The sequence below is a fragment of the Schistocerca piceifrons genome, chromosome 8 (genome assembly GCF_021461385.2).
Source record: "Schistocerca piceifrons isolate TAMUIC-IGC-003096 chromosome 8, iqSchPice1.1, whole genome shotgun sequence".
Classification (NCBI taxonomy): Eukaryota; Metazoa; Arthropoda; class Insecta; order Orthoptera; family Acrididae; genus Schistocerca; species Schistocerca piceifrons.
This window is the reverse complement of record NC_060145.1, coordinates 260,099,571-260,119,226: the sequence shown is the minus strand read 5'-3', so window position 1 is coordinate 260,119,226 and position 19,656 is coordinate 260,099,571. Positions and strand designations below refer to the sequence as shown.

The 19,656-nt window shown below is 38.1% G+C and overlaps 1 protein-coding gene across 1 annotated transcript in view; it reads left to right on the top strand.

The window, feature by feature from the left end:
- LOC124711607 (poly [ADP-ribose] polymerase) overlaps positions 1-19,656 on the top strand; it is a 125,429-nt gene that overhangs the window by 79,880 nt on the left and 25,893 nt on the right. Inside the window, 2 exon segments of the mRNA XM_047241770.1 lie at positions 13,282-13,480; positions 16,208-16,330. Coding sequence (XP_047097726.1) covers positions 13,282-13,480; positions 16,208-16,330 — 322 coding nt within the window.

Here is a 19,656-nt window from a genome sequence, read left to right as displayed (position 1 = left end):
GTGCAGCATCTCTAATATTCTTGGTTGGTCAGAAACTGAATTGAACATCATGTCTATCCAGGACTCTTATTTTCTTTGTTGTAGCTCCAAAGAAACGAAGGAATGCTAGAAGCTAATGATCTTCTGATGACTGAATATCTATAGATACAGGAAAAATCATTTTACGGCCAATTTCAGTGGTAATTTAGGCAAAACTCGTGTTATTTTTTGGCAAAATATGGTGTTATTTTTTTGCCAGGTCCTGTGTTTTCTGTGCTAGATTTGGTGTTACATTTTTCCCCAATTTCGCTGTTCTCCACTTTTTTGGCAAATTTGGTGTTACCATTTTTCTAAAATTCACAGTCTTCTTTTGTCAAATTTGTTTCTTACCATTTTCGGCATTGGTCAATTTTGGCGTTCTTTGCCAATTTCAGTTTTTCACGCCAATTTTGTTGCTTTTTGATCAAATTTGATTCCATTTGTTGCCAATTTCATTGTTTGTGTCAATTTTTTATTTTTCTCTTCTTTGTTTTATTTTTTGCCAAATTTGGTCATGCTCTTTAGCCGAATTTTGCTCTTTAGCCGAATTTTGCTCTTTAGCCGGATTTTGCTCTTTAGCCGGATTTTGCTCTTTAGCCGGATTTTGCTCTTTAGCCGGATTTTGCTCTTTAGCCGGATTTTGCTCTTTAGCCGGCTTTTGCTCTTTAGCCGGCTTTTGCTCTTTAGCCGGCTTTTGCTCTTTAGCCGGCTTTTGCTCTTTAGCCGGCTTTTGCTCTTTAGCCGGCTTTTGCTCTTTAGCCGGCTTTTGCTCTTTAGCCGGCTTTTGCTCTTTAGCCGGCTTTTGCTCTTTAGCCGGCTTTTGCTCTTTAGCCGGCTTTTGCTCTTTAGCCGGCTTTTGCTCTTTAGCCGGCTTTTGCTCTTTAGCCGGCTTTTGCTCTTTAGCCGGCTTTTGCTCTTTAGCCGGCTTTTGCTCTTTAGCCGGCTTTTGCTCTTTAGCCGGCTTTTGCTCTTTAGCCGGCTTTTGCTCTTTAGCCGGCTTTTGCTCTTTAGCCGGCTTCTGCTCTTTAGCCGGCTTCTGCTCTTTAGCCGGCTTCTGCTCTTTAGCCGGCTTCTGCTCTTTAGCCGGCTTCTGCTCTTTAGCCGGCTTCTGCTCTTTAGCCGGCTTCTGCTCTTTAGCCGGCTTCTGCTCTTTAGCCGGCTTCTGCTCTTTAGCCGGCTTCTGCTCTTTAGCCGGCTTCTGCTCTTTAGCCGGCTTCTGCTCTTTAGCCGGCTTCTGCTCTTTAGCCGGCTTCTGCTCTTTAGCCGGCTTCTGCTCTTTAGCCGGCTTCTGCTCTTTAGCCGGCTTCTGCTCTTTAGCCGGCTTCTGCTCTTTAGCCGGCTTCTGCTCTTTAGCCGGCTTCTGCTCTTTAGCCGGCTTCTGCTCTTTAGCCGGCTTCTGCTCTGTAGCCGAACTCTGAGTTTTGCCAATGCACTGCTATTTTTGCGAGTTTCAGTGTTATGTTTTGACAGATTTGGTGGTATTGTTTTGTCAAATTCTTTTGTTTTTGCCAAATTGTGTCTTTTTCCCTTGTACAGTACTAAATTTTTTCCAATTCTGGTGATTTTCTTGTGTCATTTTCAGTGTTAGTTTTGGCAGTGCATCGTAGTGGGAAATGATCATTCATTTTAAGATTATACATGATCCTCAAGCTTACGAAAATAAGGTGTCAAAATGCAATCTCGGCATTCATTAACTAGCAGTTGTGAAAATCGGCATACTACTGTCATCAGTTTTATAAAAAGATATTTATATGTGAAAATGTCGAATTTCTGTATTTTGTAAAAATTACGAATTTCAAAATGTTTACTTACAAATTACCAATTTTGCATTATTTTTCTTATTATCATTTTCGTGAAGTGTACCTATCCCCAAGGTGTATCTGTTCTGTAGTGAGTTCAATTTCCATCCACCTAAGAAAATTGTAGAGGTATTTGTATAACACTTACATTCTATAACCTGACTATGAAATATGAATTTTCATTGTTTCACTTTTTTATACATAACATCCTACTTAATGGATTTTTGTTACCAGTAAGGACTTTCCTTGTTGCCAGAGAGTGCTAATATGACCATTTAATGTTTAAGTTTCCCAGCTCTTTCTGACCATTCTGGTTGAAATTTTAAATTGAGAACCCACCCACGGAATTAAAAAAAAATTAGCAAATGTTCCCCATTTGCAAATACCAGCTTTTGAAGAAATGCACCTATATTTCCTTCTCTAACTTTCTCTGTAGATCAACATGGTATCGTCATTGTTAATAAATAGAATTTTGCACTACAAATGCCTCTACCAGAAATCCACCAGAAACTACAATTCTCCCACAAAATTCATTTTATTATTCACAAATTTTACAAACTATGTTGTGAATCTTATTGAAAGACTTCTTTTGAAGGAAATGGACTAGACTTGAAAAACTTCAGTTGACCCTGTCTTTATTTACCATTTGGGAGGTGCTACATGCAGGTGCCGTTTTGGACAGTTGCATGTTTTGGGCAATTGCATGCGCAAACCTCCAGGTGTCAGATTAATACAAAACAAGTCGATAAAGTAGCAATGGAAACTCTGATTTAGGTTGTACTATGTGCTATTATCCAGCAGAACATTCTAGGGCTCTTGAGTTCAAACCCCATTGATCAATTTATTTATTTATTTATTTTTTCATGTATAAAAATGTTATATGGGACAACATATTTTACTTGTAAAAGCACTGTTTGACGTTAACAGCAATGTTCTCTTGGCAGTCTGCTTTCGCTTCCTTTCTTTGACAGTAATAAACCTATATAGTACATTTGTAGTTTCACTTAATATGCAATCAGAACAGGAAAATAAAGACACAATGGGATCACATATGCAGTAGTAGTAGTACACATAATAAAACTATAACAATGAAAATAATGTAAACAGATAGATAAAAATAATCTACTCACCAAGTGACAGCAGGGGACACACACACACACACACACACACACACACACACACACACACACACACATACACACACACACACACACACACACACACACACACACACACACACACTGCTTGTACATTCTGAAGAAATGAAGATCAAATAGTTGACAAATGGATGTTGTGTTTACTGGAATTATGTGAATTGTGATTTTGTCTTCTGGTAGGTTATTTTGTATGTGCAGGTCATGAACAACACAAGCATTTTTGTGCGGCCCATAAGAATCCAGTATTAGCAGAAGTTTCTCTCCACTGATGTGTTCCACTACCGCTTCTTATAGAAATATCCTGAACAGTTCTTTAGTCATTTTACTGGAGGGTTGAGAATGGACAATTAAATTTGGTGCTGGAACGTATAATGATGTACCGTATTTACTCGAATCTAAGCCGCACCTGAAAAATGAGACTCGAAATCAAAGAAAAAAAAATTTCCCGAATCTAAGCCGCGCCTGAAATTTGAGACTCGAAATTCAAGGGGAGAGAAAAGTTTTAGGCCGCACCTCCAAATCTAAACAAAGTTGGTCTATTGTAATATGAGACACAATTTAGATAGAATAAATGACGATACAGCTACAGTAGTTTGGTTCGAGTCGTAAGCTTAGCAGTTAAGCTTTACCAGGTAGCCATTGCTATGCGTCAGGCGTGCTTCGTCTGGTTTGAATGGGTTGCTTATTTTTCTTTGATCTGATAAGTGCCGTTCTCTTTGTTGTAGGTGTTTACGTCACTCTAGGCTGAAAATGCATTATTGTACTGTGTCATGTATTGTTTGTCGCATTCTGATAGTGTTTACGACCTGTCGCCGCTCGCGGCATGGCTTGCTTACGTGCGCGCTACAGCCGCTTACAATAAAAAAAAAGAAAGGAATTGTCTCATTAGCGAAACAATGGCAAGAGACTGCTATTTGTTGTTAATTATACTGCTGCTTTCTTTGATAATGGTCAACAAGAACCAAATAATAGACCGCGTATGATAGAAGATGTTCTGAACGACAGTTTAGCTAAAATTTTTCTCCGTTTGAAAATCTTTGCAGACGCCTCTTTTCTACATTACATTCTGCACAGAAATTAGTCATCTTAGATTTAAAAATCTAGTCAATTGCCGTGCTTCATTTCTGATTGTATCACTATTAGTCATCAGAATAATACGAATATAAACATGACATGATATGTATATTCTTCCGCATTTGCTGCTGTCTCACACTAGTTTCGTAGGTTATTAGGTAGACAGGATTTAAATGAGATAGCAGCAAACACGAAAGAATACATGGCGAAATGTTTATATCCGTATTATTCTTATGTTGAAGAAAATACTGCATGTGATTCGCAATTCATAAAAGCTCCTATTAGCAACCATCTCTTCTCACAGGTAGGAAAAAATTCAGAACGTAGAGTTGGCCATATTGACAAACATCCCAAATAGTCTTGCCAGTCGGATTTTTGTAGTACATTGAAATGCTGCTACATTCGAAGATGAGCAACACGGAATTTGTATTTACTTCGTTGGATAATGTATGAAAATGCAGTGGTCGAAACTCGGGGCGGAGAAAAAGCTCGTCTTACACCTTTTTTTTTAAAAAAAATTATTTACTGACGCAGAGGTTTTGGCGCCAGTATTTATCTTTGTGCCTGCGAAGTATGCCTGTGTAGCGCTACATATATTCGACGGCAGAAGTTAGTTCTGGCGGCACCTACCAACATTTTTCAGAACTTCCATTTACTTTGCACTCAATTCTAAGCCGCAGGCGGTTTTTTGGATTACAAAAACCGGAAAAAAAGTGCGGCTTAGATTCGAGTAAATACGGTATGCAAGTACTCCAAGAACAAGAATCTTGAAGGACAACAAACAGCTGTGGGTCAAGTTCGCCAGTCTGTGAAAGCAGTGGAATAATTGTGTGCTTATGGGTTGTCGTATGAACCGACTGTACAACCCGTACAATATCTTTAGAACATGTAGTTGCAAGAGTGTGGCCCTCAGTCATCTCCTTGTTGAATCCACTTCCGTTGCTGTTGTAGGTGTTTGCATCTGTGTAAGCTGTCATGAGTGCACGAGTTACTTGTTGTCAGTCCTCTAACGTTTTCTGAATTTCGCTGTAACAAAATATTTGACTTTACAGCTTACAATGTTGTTCTTACCCTTCCAGTGCAACAGACAACTGTTACTGTTGTCAAATCTTGGGATATTTAGCTATCTTGCATTCGTTTTTGTCCACAATTTAAAGTCTGTATCGTAAACACATCAATCTTCCTGGTGACTGTATTTGAAGGTCTCCATAACATGCATTGTAATATGTTCGTACTTCTTCACAGACGTTAACTCTCCACTTTCCTGTTGCCATTTCCATTCATACAACATACACCAATCAGGACATCTAGTGTGAAATCTGTTTTTAATTACAGAGATTGTGTGATTTGCAAATGTTTTGGTTGGCTTTAGCTGCTTTTGGACAAAGCCAATATATCTACATCCATACTCCGCAAGCCACCTGACGGTGTGTGGCGGAGGGTACCCTGAGTACCTCTATCAGTTCTCCCTTCTATTCCAGTCTCGTATTATTCGTGGAAAGAAGGATTGTCGGTATGCTTCTGTGTGGGCTCTAATCTCTCTGATTTTATCCTCATGGTCTCTTCGCGAGATATACGTAGGAGGGAGCAATATACTGCTTGACTCTTCGGTGAAGGTATGTTCTCGAAACCTTAACAAAAGCCCGTACCGAGCTACTGAGCGTCTCTCCTGCAGAGTCTTCCACTGGAGTTTATCTATCATCTCCGTAACACTTTCGCGATTACTAAATGATCCTGTAACAAAGCGCGCTGCTCTCCGTTGGATCTTCTCTATCTCTTCTATCAACCCTATCTGTTACGGATCCCACACTGCTGAGCAGTATTCAAGCAGTGGGCGAACAAGCGTACTGTAACCTACTTCCTTTGTTTTCAGATTGCATCTCCTTAGGATTCTTCCAACGAATCTGTCTGGCATCTGCTATACCGACAATCAACTTTATATGATCATTCCATTTTAAATCACTCCTAATGCATACTCCCAGATAATTTATGGAATTAACGCCTTCCAGTTGCTGACCTCCTATTTTGTAGCTAAATGATAAGGGAACTATCTTTCTATGTATTCGCAGCACATTACACTTGTCTACAATGAGATTCAATTGCCTTCTGTGGTATTTTATCATTTCCATTGCTTGAGAGGCCCTTCTGGCAATGATATCGCAGGCATCGACTCTAACCCTTTCGCTCGCTCACAAACTAACGATTCTGCTCCACCTGATGTGCACTCATTTTTATCTGCTGTTTCCTCTTTGATGACATTCAATGCATTCCACTGATCAATTACGTCCAGTAGGAATGCTGCATGCTTTCTCTCATCGTTATTTCCATTGTTGTACGTACACAAGTCACTATGCAACAGTTCAATAAGAATTTCAATAACATTCCACAGATTCATGTCGCACAACAGAAGTACCTGTAGCGTGCAGGCTAGATAGCAACTGCAGACCCATTTGTCTTTGCATGCACAATTAAAAGTTTCTAGCCACAACACGCACTTCTGATGTACGCTGGTGCTGCTGTCTTCAGGCAGTTGTTGTTGTTGTTAATATGTCTGCACCTGTGATGCAGTAGTTCCTTTATTCTGCTGTTCCAATTGTTTGTTTACTCTGTGAAATTATAAATGCACTAGCACGAGTTGTGTCTGTACTGTTGCACATGTCCAACAGGACACCACACCTATCTATATAAAAGTACTCAATAGGTTTGCCACTTTCAACCAATTGAGCAAAAGCGAACTGTCAAAAGAACATTGTTACAATCCCTGAAAAGTCCTTTTACATGTCAGGAAAATGTTCTCACATATAACAGTTTCATGTTCAAACAGTTAACAAATTAAGCAGAGGGGTTTGAACACAGTACCTTTGGTACAATGACCTAACACTCTGCCAACTCACCCACGAAATCTGCAAAACAATCACTCACAAATATACATTTCTGGTATTACTTTAAATTACCGTTTTGCGCATGTTCTACTGAATGATAGCACATAGCACAAACTAAATCTGTTTTGGTTGATACTCTATCAATATACATTGTGTGGTACTAGTCTGATGTGGAGATTTGGTGTCAGTGCCAAGTAAGTCGAGTGAGTGCACCCACCATAGGTTGTCACATCTTAACTAACTCTTCTTTAGATCTAATTTGTCATTCTGCATCCTGTTTCTTACTTTTGATTACCATTGGCAATACTTTTTACTGAAATTACTTGCAAAATCTGAAAAATGCTCTAACACAAAAATAAATATTCATTCCCAACTTCTGATACCAGACCAGCATTCTACATTGAATTGTACTTCTTTTGACCCATTCTGTTAATATAACAGAAGTTATTAATTTCTTAATATACAAGAAATTGTGCATCTTTGACTCTTGTCACTCCTAAACAGATTGTGATTGTTGTAAGAGGTCACCATGGGCTCACCTGTTTCATCTTGAGAAGACCTTTGATCTGATAGCTTCTGTAGCTGTGGCACTTCATGCATTTGCTACTGTGGCTTTGTTTTTTTTTTTAATATCCATTAGGTAGAGTTGCTTGGTTTAGCTACACACACACACACACACACACACACACACAGTGTGCTTCCTGTGAAACTCTTCCACCTCCTGATATCGGTGATCTGTTACTTCAACAAACAAGTTTGTTGGAAAATAATTTTGGACAGATTCTTAACCAGTATTATATGCAGGCCCAACAGAAAGCCACCACTTCTGCCATCTGAACACTGCTTAGCACACACTGACCACACATCCCTTTTCTCTCAGACTGATGAGTGTACTCACAAGCATGATTTTGCTCAATGCTCAAGAAGCTATATTGTCACATGTTCTACTTCAGCATATATATATTCCGCAAGTCACTTAACGGTGCTTGCTGGAGTGTGTCACATACTACTACTAGTCATTTCCTTTTTTGTTTCACTTGCAAATAGTGAGTGAAAGAAACTTAGAGTTCGTATTTGAAATGTATGTTGGTGACAGTAGAACTGATCTGCAGACTGCCTCAAATGCTGGTTTTCTAAATTTCCACAAGAGTGCCTCACGAAAAGAGCGTAGTCTTCGTTCCAGGAGTTTTCGTAATACTTGCCTACTGATAGAATCTTCTGGTAACGAAACAGCATGCCACTGAATTGCTTTGATGCTTCCCTTCAGTCTGGCCTGGTGTGGATCCCAAACACTTGAGCAGTACTTAAGAATATGCTGAACTAGCATTCTGTAGATGTCGTCATTATTGTCTTCAGTCCTAGGAATTGATAGTTTATTGCAGCTCTCCACAGTAGTCTATTCTGTGCAAGCATCTTCATCTCTACATAACTATTGCAATCTGCTGCATTTGAACATGTGTACTGTATTTTGGCCTTAGTCTCCCCCTAAAATTTGTACCCCTCCACCTCTTCCTTTCATTACTGAAGTGAAGATTTCTTGATGCCTCAGAATGTGTCCTATCAATTGATCCCTTCTTTTACTCAAGTTGTGCCACAAATTTCATTTTTTTCCCCAGTTCGGTGTAATACCTCTTCTTCAGGTATTCAGTCTCCAAATGAAATTTGCAGCATTCTTCCATAGCATCACATAGGAAACACTTATATCTTCTTGTCCGAACTGATTATTGTTCATATTTCACTTCCATACAAGGCTAAGCTCCAAACATATAATTCAGAAAAAGTCTGTCTAACAGTTAAATAATTTTTTTGTTTTCTTGAGGACCCACAGTGTGACATGTCTTGAAGAGACCATTTTATATCCTCTGGTTTGGCAATCACCACTTATTTTGCTATGCTGATAGTGAAACTTATAGTGTCTAATAGTAGCAGCTTCACTTGAACTAATTTGACTACATTCCATTACTCTTGTTTTACTTCGTTGGTCCTCATCCTGTAACCTCTTTTCAAGACATTTTTTGTTCGATTCAACTGCTGCTCTTAGTCTTCTTTTACTGTTGCTACATACACCTCTATGATAGCACCCCGAATTGTCCAAACCTCTTATGACATAATCTGGATCCATCTGTCCTAATTTTAATTAGCCACTCTATTTCTAGAACACCTTCAAGTTGCTTAGTAAACAAGAGTTCTATCTTTATTGCAGGTTTTGCTCAGTGTGTCCTTGGACTAAAAAGTACAATTAACTGGGATACTACTCACATATGAGAGCTTCGTAACATTTTGACTAACAGGAGACAGGTTGTGTGTGCTCATGTATGTGTTATATATCAAGCTGTCTGTGACAGTAGTATACTCTTCAGTTACAATACATCTTAATGTCCAATGAATAGGGACCGGATAATGGAATATGTAGGATTTGTTTTTTGGCAATATTCCAAAAACTGCAGTTAATATGTATTTTGTAATTTCTTACTAAGAATTCTGATACCAGTTTTCATATATGTATTTTTAAAAATACTTCAGTAGTTATTAAATAATAATTTATTTTTAAAAAAGGAAACTTTCACGCACTATTTCACACCCAAAGGGGTTAAATTTCCAAATAATGCTGAAACAAATATTTTTTTATTTCTGACTGAGAAGCCAAATACCAATTTTTGTACTTCTGGCTTCAAAATTGCTGTAATAGCGACATATTTTCAATAAGTCTTTCATCTCCTATTTCATGTGCATAGGAGTGGAATTTCAAAAAATCCTTTCTTAAACGATGACTACAGCATAAGGTCAACATCCTTGTTAAATTTAAAGTTTCTACCCTGAGTGGTTTGGGCTGAGTGATGAGCCCGCCAGGACATTTCCTTTTATATGTAAAGATTAGGAGCTAATTGTTGAGGTTGACATGACTGCACATCTCTACAGTTTCCACTTTCTAACACCTGTACTAATAGATAAAGAATTATGCCATCCATTAAAGTCACTGCTTAAAAGTCAGTCGTGCCATACCTACACATGGGAATAACTGTGTGTTGGGATATAGTGTGGAATGGTCATAAAGCTAAAGACAGGCTTCCATTTGTTGGTAGGATACGGAGTGTCTGCAGTTCATCTGAAAAAAGAGGTAGCATACAAAGCTCCTGGTGGCGTTAACTGGATGCTGCAGTCTTTGTTTTGTGGGTTGTTACCCTAAATGTGTAATTCACCCTAGGAAATAAACATGAGCAGTATCGTTGTTTAGCAACAGCAGCTTCTTTGAAAGTGAGTACTCTTTTATGTAGGAAATAAGTTGTCAGTGTGTATATGCCCCAGGACAACTGGGAAAAACCCAGGAATTTTTTATCCAGCGAAAACCAGGAATTCTTCGTTGTTTTAATTTTCAGTTAAATTTTTGTATTTGTCAATGGTAAGACTAACAAAGAATTTCACTTTAGCTCACTACTGCAGAATAATACTTCAGTAAGACAACATAAACGGGAGTATAATGCCAAAATAAAATTTTAGTTCCAAAGAAAATGTGCCTTTTACAATAAAACAAACTGCGCACACAAACAGCTGCCAATAGCGAAATGTGTCAAAAGCCTTAGGACGAAGATGGTGCAATACATCGTAACAACCAACTGCTTTCCATGGGCGTGATGTCGCAACTGTTTACATTTATAAGAGGTTGCAGGAAAATATTGTGATTGGTAGCTTGAGAAGCAATACTTTCAAAGCAAATTTCCTTTTACACAAAATAAATTATGTTACTTGTAAGAATGTGCAATTAATTTCTTAAATTGCGGAACATTTGACTCCCATTCAAAACTTAATGCTTTGAGGGGCAGTCACTTAGAAAAATTTTGGGCGTGGAACACTAGCCATATGCCATTATTTAATAAAATTTGTGTTTGTTATATGTTAAAGGGTAACACACTAAAAAAGACCAAATTCCAATGTTAATTTTTCATATTTATTGTAGTTCTTTCTTAGATAATGAATTATGCAATAGTGATGGCAAAAAGTATAATTATCCTTCAAAAAAAAAAGTGCAAGATGAATTTTTGAGCAATTTCATGCATAATTGGCTTTCCTATGTAAAAGTTGAACTGCTCGTTAGAACATTTTTTTCAGCCAGGTAACCCACGAAACATTCAATACAAAACAATGAAATTTATAATTGTGCTTGTCAGAAATATTCAACTGCTACAATTTAAGCTGTGCTCTCAGGATCCTGCCTAACCACACCCACATTTTAAAAAAAAATCAAAAAAATTTTGTTGACCAGTATAATAGGTGAAAGTTTTGCTTTTTACGTAGCTATACTGAATGTACAGGGTGATTCAAAAAGAATACCACAACTTTAGGAATTTAAAACTCTGCAACGACAAAAGGCAGAGCTAAGCAGTATCTGTCGCCGAATTAAGGGAGCTATAAAGTTTCATTTAGTGGTACATTTGTTCGCTTGAGGCGCTGTTGACTAGGCGTCAGTGTCAGTTGATGCTAAGATGGCGACCGCTCAACAGAAAGCTTTTTGTGTTATTGAGTACGGCAGAAGTGAATCGACGACAGTTGTTCAGCGTGCATTTCGAACGAAGTATGGTGTTAAACCTCCTGATAGGTGGTGTATTAAACGTTGGTATAAACAGTTTACAGAGAATGGGTGTATGTGCAAAGGGAAAAGTTCTGGACGGCCGAGAACGAGTGATGAAAATGTAGCACACATCCAGCAAGCATTTGTTCGCAGCCCAGGAAAATCGACTCGCAGAGCTAGCAGAGAGCTGCAAATTCCACAATCAACTGTATGGAGAGTCCTACGAAAAAGGTTAGTTATGAAACCTTATCGTCTGAAATTGGTTCAAGCACTGTCTGCAGCTGATAAGATTAAAAGAATCGATTTCTGTGATTTTATCCTTGCTCAAATGGAAACAGATGAATCTTTCGTTTCAAAGATTGTGTTTAGTGATGAAGCAACTTTCCACACTAACGGGAAAGTCAACAGTCACAATGTCTGTATGTGGGGCACTGAGAATCTGCGGGAAACAGCTCAGTATGAACGTGACTCACCTAAGGTGAACGTTTTCTGTGCCATTTCAGCCAATAAAGTTTTTGGTCACTTTTTCTTCGAAGGTGCTACTGTAACTGGACTACAGTATCTGGAGATGTTAGAGAATTGGCTGTTCACTCAGCTCGAACAAGAAGCACAACAATTCATATTTCAGCAGGATGGAGCGCCACCACATTGGCACTTATCTGTCCGTAACTACCTGAACGTCAACTACCCGAGGCGATGGATCGGCCGCCAGGCAGCCCGTGACAGAGCACTTCATCACTGGCCTCCAAGAAGCCCTGATCTTACCCCCTGCGATTTTTTTCTTGTGGGGGGTATGTTAAGGATATGGTGTTTTGGCCACCTCTCCCAGCCACCATTGATGATTTGAAACGAGAAATAACAGCAGCTATCCAAACTGTTACACCTGATATGCTACAGAGAGTGTGGAACGAGTTGGAGTATCGGGTTGATATTGCTCGAGTGTCTGGAGGGGGCCATATTGAACATCTCTGAACTTGTTTTTGAGTGAAAAAAAAACCTTTTTAAATACTCGTTGTAATGATGTATAACAGAAGGTTATATTATGTTTCTTTCATTAAATACACATTTTTAAAGTTGTGGTATTCTTTTTGAATCACCCTGTATATTAATATAAATAAGTAAATTTTCTTATTTGTGTGGTCACGCTACTTAAGTCGTGATGAACAGTGATTGGTTGACAAAAGTGTATTGTAATCTCAACTTCAGTGCTTTGAAAGCTGCCTTGTTGTAATTTGTGGAGTTTTGATTTATACTTCCACATTACGAAAATGTGCAGTGTAAATGTTGCTGCACATCTAAGATCTTTTCAGAACACATGGCTTTTTGCTGGACTTCATTTCCTAAAGTGCCGGAAGTTCTGCACCAGTATATAATACATTTACCATTCAAAGAATTTGTAAGTTTTACAGATTCAAGGGATAGTGTATTGTCAATTAACATTGTCAATGAATTTTTTTGGTCACGTATATACCCTGGCTGTGTATTTGTCGCAGTTCCCATAAAAACAAATAGTTCTAAATATTAACAGACTCAGTCGGCCCATACAGAACAGTTTGTGGTGCAGTTTTGCTCCAGTAGCCCTAAGTTGTGATTGTTTTGAAACATTACTCTAATGAGATGAATGTGACAGTGAAACACTCTTGAAATTTTGTGACTATAAAAAGGTGAATGAAGTAGCATAAAAACTGTTTTGCAGTATTGTATACAATGCAGGGCAGTTACTTTTCCTGCTTCGTGCTAAGTCTTGACTACATCATAAGAATAATTGCTTATTATGTCTGCAGATTTTGGGTATTTAGAGCCTGGGGTCGAATTGGTACAACAATTGGTGGCAACAAGCTTGAAGACATGGGCACATTGCATGATGCCCTTGGACACTTCAAGTCACTTTATGAAGAGAAAACTGGTAACCTGTGGGAAAACAGAGATAATTTTATGAAATTGCCAGGACGAATGCACCCAATTGATGTGGATTATGGGCAGGTGAGTTACAGAATACAGGAAGCAAGGATTTGTTGCTAAATGTGGGTTAATCAATACATCTCCCACACATGTATCTTTGAAATTAAGTCTTTTCACAACTTTTTTTAGAGTTCTGAAAACCTTGCAATTACAAAATTGTAATGGTTTTTAAGTGAAATAAGAAATAAAAATTTTCTGGTGCAAATGTCTATTGTGTAATTATTAATCTTTGGCACAGTATACAAGTGAAACACAGTGGAAAAATGATATGTAAGATTAATTTTTTGCTTTAAGATAAATTATGCAAGCAGATAAATAAAGCAATATGAAGAGATGGGTAATGAGGAGAGAAATGGTAAGAGCAAGCAAAGATTAGACTACACATATAATTTATTAATGAAGACATTTGTACATTTGGTATGCAGATATGAATTGATAAGAACAGTGTAGGAAGAGATGGGTTGCAATGTCAATTTAGTGTGAGGGCTGATGATGATTGAGAAGAGAAAAGAAAAACCGCATTTGGCTCTTGATTTTCCAGGAAAAGTGTGTATATGGTTGCTCTTATACACCTCACACATGGCCAGTTGTTAATATCCTATTGTACTCTGCCTTTCTATCTTCATTGCGAGCCAGGGACATCCCCAGTTTCGTCAGCGACTGCAATTGCAAGAAGCTTGAAGGTTTATTGAAGAATTACAGTTAATCTGCTATATGTTCTCTCCTCCTTGGGAGTGTATTTAAAAGTGAAGGTAATGGGATTTTCAGTTTTATACGTTGTTGTTGTTATTTGCTTTTTGTTGTGCCCTGTTAAAGAGCGTGTATGACTTTGTTCACTTAGTCTGACAGCTTAGTTTTCTTCTTCTCTTCCCAAAATCTCTCATGAATTTGCTGCATTGCCTCTTGTGTTCCTCTGTTCGTTTCCAATGATTTTTAAGTTTTCTCTACAAATGTGTAATTTGCAACTAGAATGCCAAAGACTTTGCATTCTATGTTATCTTCCTTGGCATTCATTTCTCATTTTGCAGTTTTGCCAGTTTGTGAATGCCTCCTAAAAATGTAGTTACTGGTGCATATAGTACTGCAGGAAATGACTGTTGTGTAATGCCAAGGTTTAGCATTATGGATATCACTTGTTTACTGTACTGATTCTAGGTTATTTTGTACACTTTCTGGGGTTTGATGGCCCTTTTTAAATTTGTTTTACTTTCTAGCCCAGAGGTACTGTAATTTCTCAGATATTTAAAAGAGGTCACATGTAAAATTGTTCCATATTTCATTTGTAGTGGGATCTTTCTGATATAAATACTTTTATATAAAATTTCCCATCAAATGAGTCTTCTCATACGATATTTGGATGCATGTCTTTGATGCTGTCTCACATAACTTCTCTATGGTGAACTTGGTTTCTTCACTAGTCTTAGTGAAGGGAGCTAGATTGTCAGCAAAAGCTAGGCAATTCACTTCGACTATCTGCCCTGAGATCTCAATGTTTATACCTTCAGTTTCTTTCCTCTATTCTCAGATGACATTGTCTAACACAGTGTGAAACAGAAGTGGGGAGAAGCCATCTCTTTGCTGAACTGATGGCAAGACTTCAGATGTATCAACCAGAAACTTCATTTGAGTTGTAGTGTCTGTGAGGGTCTGGCAGATTAGTTCTCAAGTCTTTCTGTCTACTCTAAACTCTTCTAAGATGTTCAAAACTGTTTGTCAACCATTGTACCCCACCTTGATATCCATAAAGGTGATATATGTGTTGGTACATCAACATGTCTTTAATACTGTCTTCAAACACCTAATCTGCTCAGCATATGATATGGCTTTCTTGAAGCCTCATTGACACTAACCAATCTGTTTGTTGGATAGAAACTCATATATAACTGGCAGAAGATAGGCCTCTGTAGTTGTTGGGGTCTGGTCTATTGCGTTTTTTTATGCCATGGATGTATAATAGCTTTCTGTCCTTTGGAGTCATTTATTGTCAATATTTTTGCTAAAAGTGTACAAACTCTTCTTATGAGATCATCTCCACCTATTGCTATGGTTGTTGTCCTCTCATGGCCCTTCATTATTTTTGAGTGATTGAATTGTCTCTCGTATTTCGTGAATTGTTGGGGGATGGGAGTATGGGTTTGGTTCAGGTTTTTCTAAATGCAATCTTTCCATTGGAGGATCACAGTTCAATAAATTTTGAAAGTAATACACAAGTTTCATGCAGTTTCCTTAGTTTGTTTCCCTTAATTTGGTGGAAAAAACAGTGTTGCTGGTTTATACCAAGATAAGCCCTCACAGAATCTTTTAGAGAAACTTTGAGTGGTGTTCTCTGGAAATACTGGTCTATTTATATGAGCCTGTGTTTGTCATATGCATGTTTTCATGGGAAATTGTTTTTCAGGTTGACTTTTTGTATCTTCGGGAAGGATTCCCATCTTTCAGCTGTCTGATGTCCATTCGAGTGAACCAGTTCGCTTGTCTATGGTATCATCACAGGTCGTGTTCCACCACCTGTGTTTACCTTTCCTGTTTGATTGTCCTAATGTCATGACTGATGCATGTAATGTGTTACAGAGATCTGGGCACTCCTTTGGATCTTGTTCTTCTGTGGCATGAGTGAACCTAACTTTGATTTGTGTTAAGTAGTGATCCAAATCCTGTATGAAAGTCCTCTCTTGATACATAACAATTACTAAATGTTGTTGTTGTTGTTGTTATTATTATTATTATTATTATTATTATTATTTATAGGATGAAGGCGTCCAGAAAGTTGCTGCCAATGGAGTTGAATCTAAACTGCCCCAGCCTGTCCATGACCTGATCAGCATGATTTTTGATGTGAACAACATGAAAAAGCTTATGATTGAGTTCGAGGTATTTGTACTAGCTGTATTAATGTAGTGTGTAATTTATATTTAATGAATATTATTCACCAGAATTTATGGGGTGTATACACTCCAGGACAACCAGGAAATTTGGGAAAAACCCGGGAATTTTTTCTTTCGGGAGAAAACTGGGAAAAACCTGGGATTTTTTAGAATTCCAGGATTTTTTAAAAGTCTGAGAATTTTTCATTGATTTAGTCATGAATTAAATTTTTGTAATTTTGACTCTTAAGAACTGATAAACAAAAAAATGTCTCAAAGGATTTAGGATGAAGGCTATGGAATACTTCATAACAATAAACAGCTGCCAATGAGAATGACATCACAAATGTTTAAGTTTGTTTGAGCAGCTGCCATGCGAAGTTGAGTTGCATATGCATATGAGCAGTACCTTCTCCCCCTTCTTGATGTGTGGCTGTTAGCTGTATCAGCAGTAGTACCTGCAAAAAATTTTCTGTCGTGCCCAAGCTGCCATATTCGCGCTTGTGCAGAACAGTCTGGATTGTAGTGAGGAGGGATTAGTCCCTATGTGAACCGTTTTTACATTTAGTAATTTTGCTGTTTACTCCTCGTTTACAGTTCTCAAGTCAAATGAAAAGAAAATTGATTTCTGTGGCTGGTAGCTGTCAAGTGAATTAAAATACATTCACATAATTATGGAAGGCTAAAATATGTAATTAGTTTGTTTCTGATTTTTATTTTATTTCCGCTTTTTTTGCAGTCAAGCATTAATTGTCTTGCAGAGCAATGAAGCTATTTTTGTTGGTTTGATAAATAAAGGTGGCTTTTATTAATTTTTCTGCAGAGGCAATCAATTTATTAGAAACAAAATGTTTCATTCCACACTATTGACTAGTTGCAACTGTTCATAGAATTTAAAGTGCACAGTTTCATGGTCTAGTACCTATGGCATTACGCCATGATAAAGAACCAAACGTGTTACAGTACTGATACTCCAAGAAAATTTGTATCTCAGAAACTGCACTGAAAAGCTTAATATCAGATTGGGCCTACTTAAGTGCCAGTCTGGACATACAAATGTGGCTTACGAAATCCAATGCTCCAGCATCCTCTGATCTATTTCTTTTATAACGTCATACAGGATCTTTTAATAGTATACAAACAGATGGGCCATATCGCTGTAATGAACTTCTTAAATCACAGAATGTTTGACTCTCATTTAAAACTTAATACATTGAGGACCAGCCACTTAAAAGATTTGTGAGCCCTGAAGGCCAGACGTTGATGTCATTATTTAAAATTTTACTGATACGTTCGTGTGATGTATCATAAAGTGTAACAGCCAAAAGGCATAGCTTTTCTTGTAGCTACACTATGTACATCAATTTAAACCATTAACGTTTCTTGTGTGTGTGTTGAAAATACTTCGTAGTGATGTTGCTGTTGGCTGGCTAATTCACATATCCTATGCTCTGAATATCTGCTGTCATTAGCTGGCAAGATCATGTGACATGAGCTATGATTGGCTTACAAAAACATATTTCAATCTTGGTTTCAGTGCTTCGGAAACTAATGTGCTGTGTTTGGTGGAATTCGAATCTGTTGTTGTTGTTGTTGTTGTTGTTGTTGTTGTTGTTGTTGTATTTAGTCCTGAGACTGGTTTGATGCAGCTCTCCATGCTACTCTATCCTGTGCAAGCTTCTTCATCTCCCAGTACTTACTGCAACCTACATCCTTCTGAATCTGCTTAGTGTATTCATCTCTCGGTATACCTCTACGATTTTTAAACTCCACGCTGCCCTCCAATGCTAAATTTGTGATCCCTTGATGCCTCAAAACATGTCCTACCAACCGATCCCTTCTTCTAGTCAAGTTGTGCCACAAACTTCTCTTCTCCCCAATCCTATTCAATACCTCCACATTAGTTATATGATCTACCCATTTAATCTTCAGCATTCTTCTGTAGCACCACATGTCGAAAGCTTCTATTCTCTTCTTGTCCAAACTAGTTATCGTCCATGTTTCACTTCCTTACATGGCTACGCTCCATACAAATACTTTCAGAAACGACTTCCAGACATTAAAATCTATACTCGATGTTAACAAATTTCTCTTCTTCAGAAACGCTTTCCTTGCCATTGGCAGTCTACATTTTATATCCTCTCTACTTCAACCATCATCAATTATTTTGCTCCCCAAATAGCAAAACTCCTTTATTACTTTAACTGTCATTTCCTAATCTAATTCCCTCAGCATCACCCGACTTAATTTGACTATGTTCCATTGTGCTCGTTTTGCTTGTGTTGATGTTCATCTTATACCCTCCTTTCATGACACTGTCCATTGCGTTCAACTGCTCTTCCAAGTCCTTTGCTGTCTCTGACAGAATCACTGTCATTGGTGAGCATTAAAGTTTTTATTTCTCCTCCATGGATTTTAATACCTACTCCAAATTTTTCTTTTATTTCCTTCACTGCTTGCTCAATATACAGATTGAATAACATTGGGGAGAGGCTACAACCCTGTCTCACTCCCTTCCCAACCACTGCTTCCCTTTCATGCCCCTCGACTCTTATAACTGCCATCTGCTTTCTGTACAAATTGTAAATAGCCTTTCGCTCCCTGTATTTTACCCCTGCCACCTTCAGAATTTGAAAGAGAGTATTCCAGTCAACATTGTCAAATGCTTGCTCTAAGTCTACAAATGCTAGAAACGTAGGTTTGCCTTTCCTTAATCTAGCTTCTAAGATGAGTCGTAGGGTCAGTATTGCCTCACGTGTTCCAATATTTCTACGGAATCCAAACTGATCCTCCCCGAGGTCGGCTTCTACCAGTTTTCCATTCGTCTGTAAATAATTCGTGTTAGAATTTTGCAGCTGTGACTTATTAAACTGATAGTTCGGTAATTTTCATATCTGTCAACTCCTGCTTTCTTTGAGATTGTAATTATTATATTCTTCTTGAAGTCTGAGGGAATTTCGCCTGTCTCATACATCTTGCTCGCCAGATGGTAGAGTTTTGTTAGGCCTGGCTCTCCCAAGGCTGTCAGTAGTTCTAATGGAATGTTGTCTACACCCGGGGCCTTGTTTCGACTTAGGTCTTTCAATGCTCTGTCAAACTCTTCACGCAGTATCATATCTCCCATTTCATCTTCATCTACCTCCTCTTCCACTTCCATAATATTGTCCTCAAGAACATCGCCCTTGTATAGACCCTCTATATACTCCTTCGACCTTTCTGCTTTCCCTTCTTTGCTTAGATCTGGGTTTCCATCTGAGCTCTTGATATTCATACAAGTGGCTCTCTTTTCTCCAAAGGTCTCTTTAATTTTCCTGTAAAGGGGGGGGGGGGGGG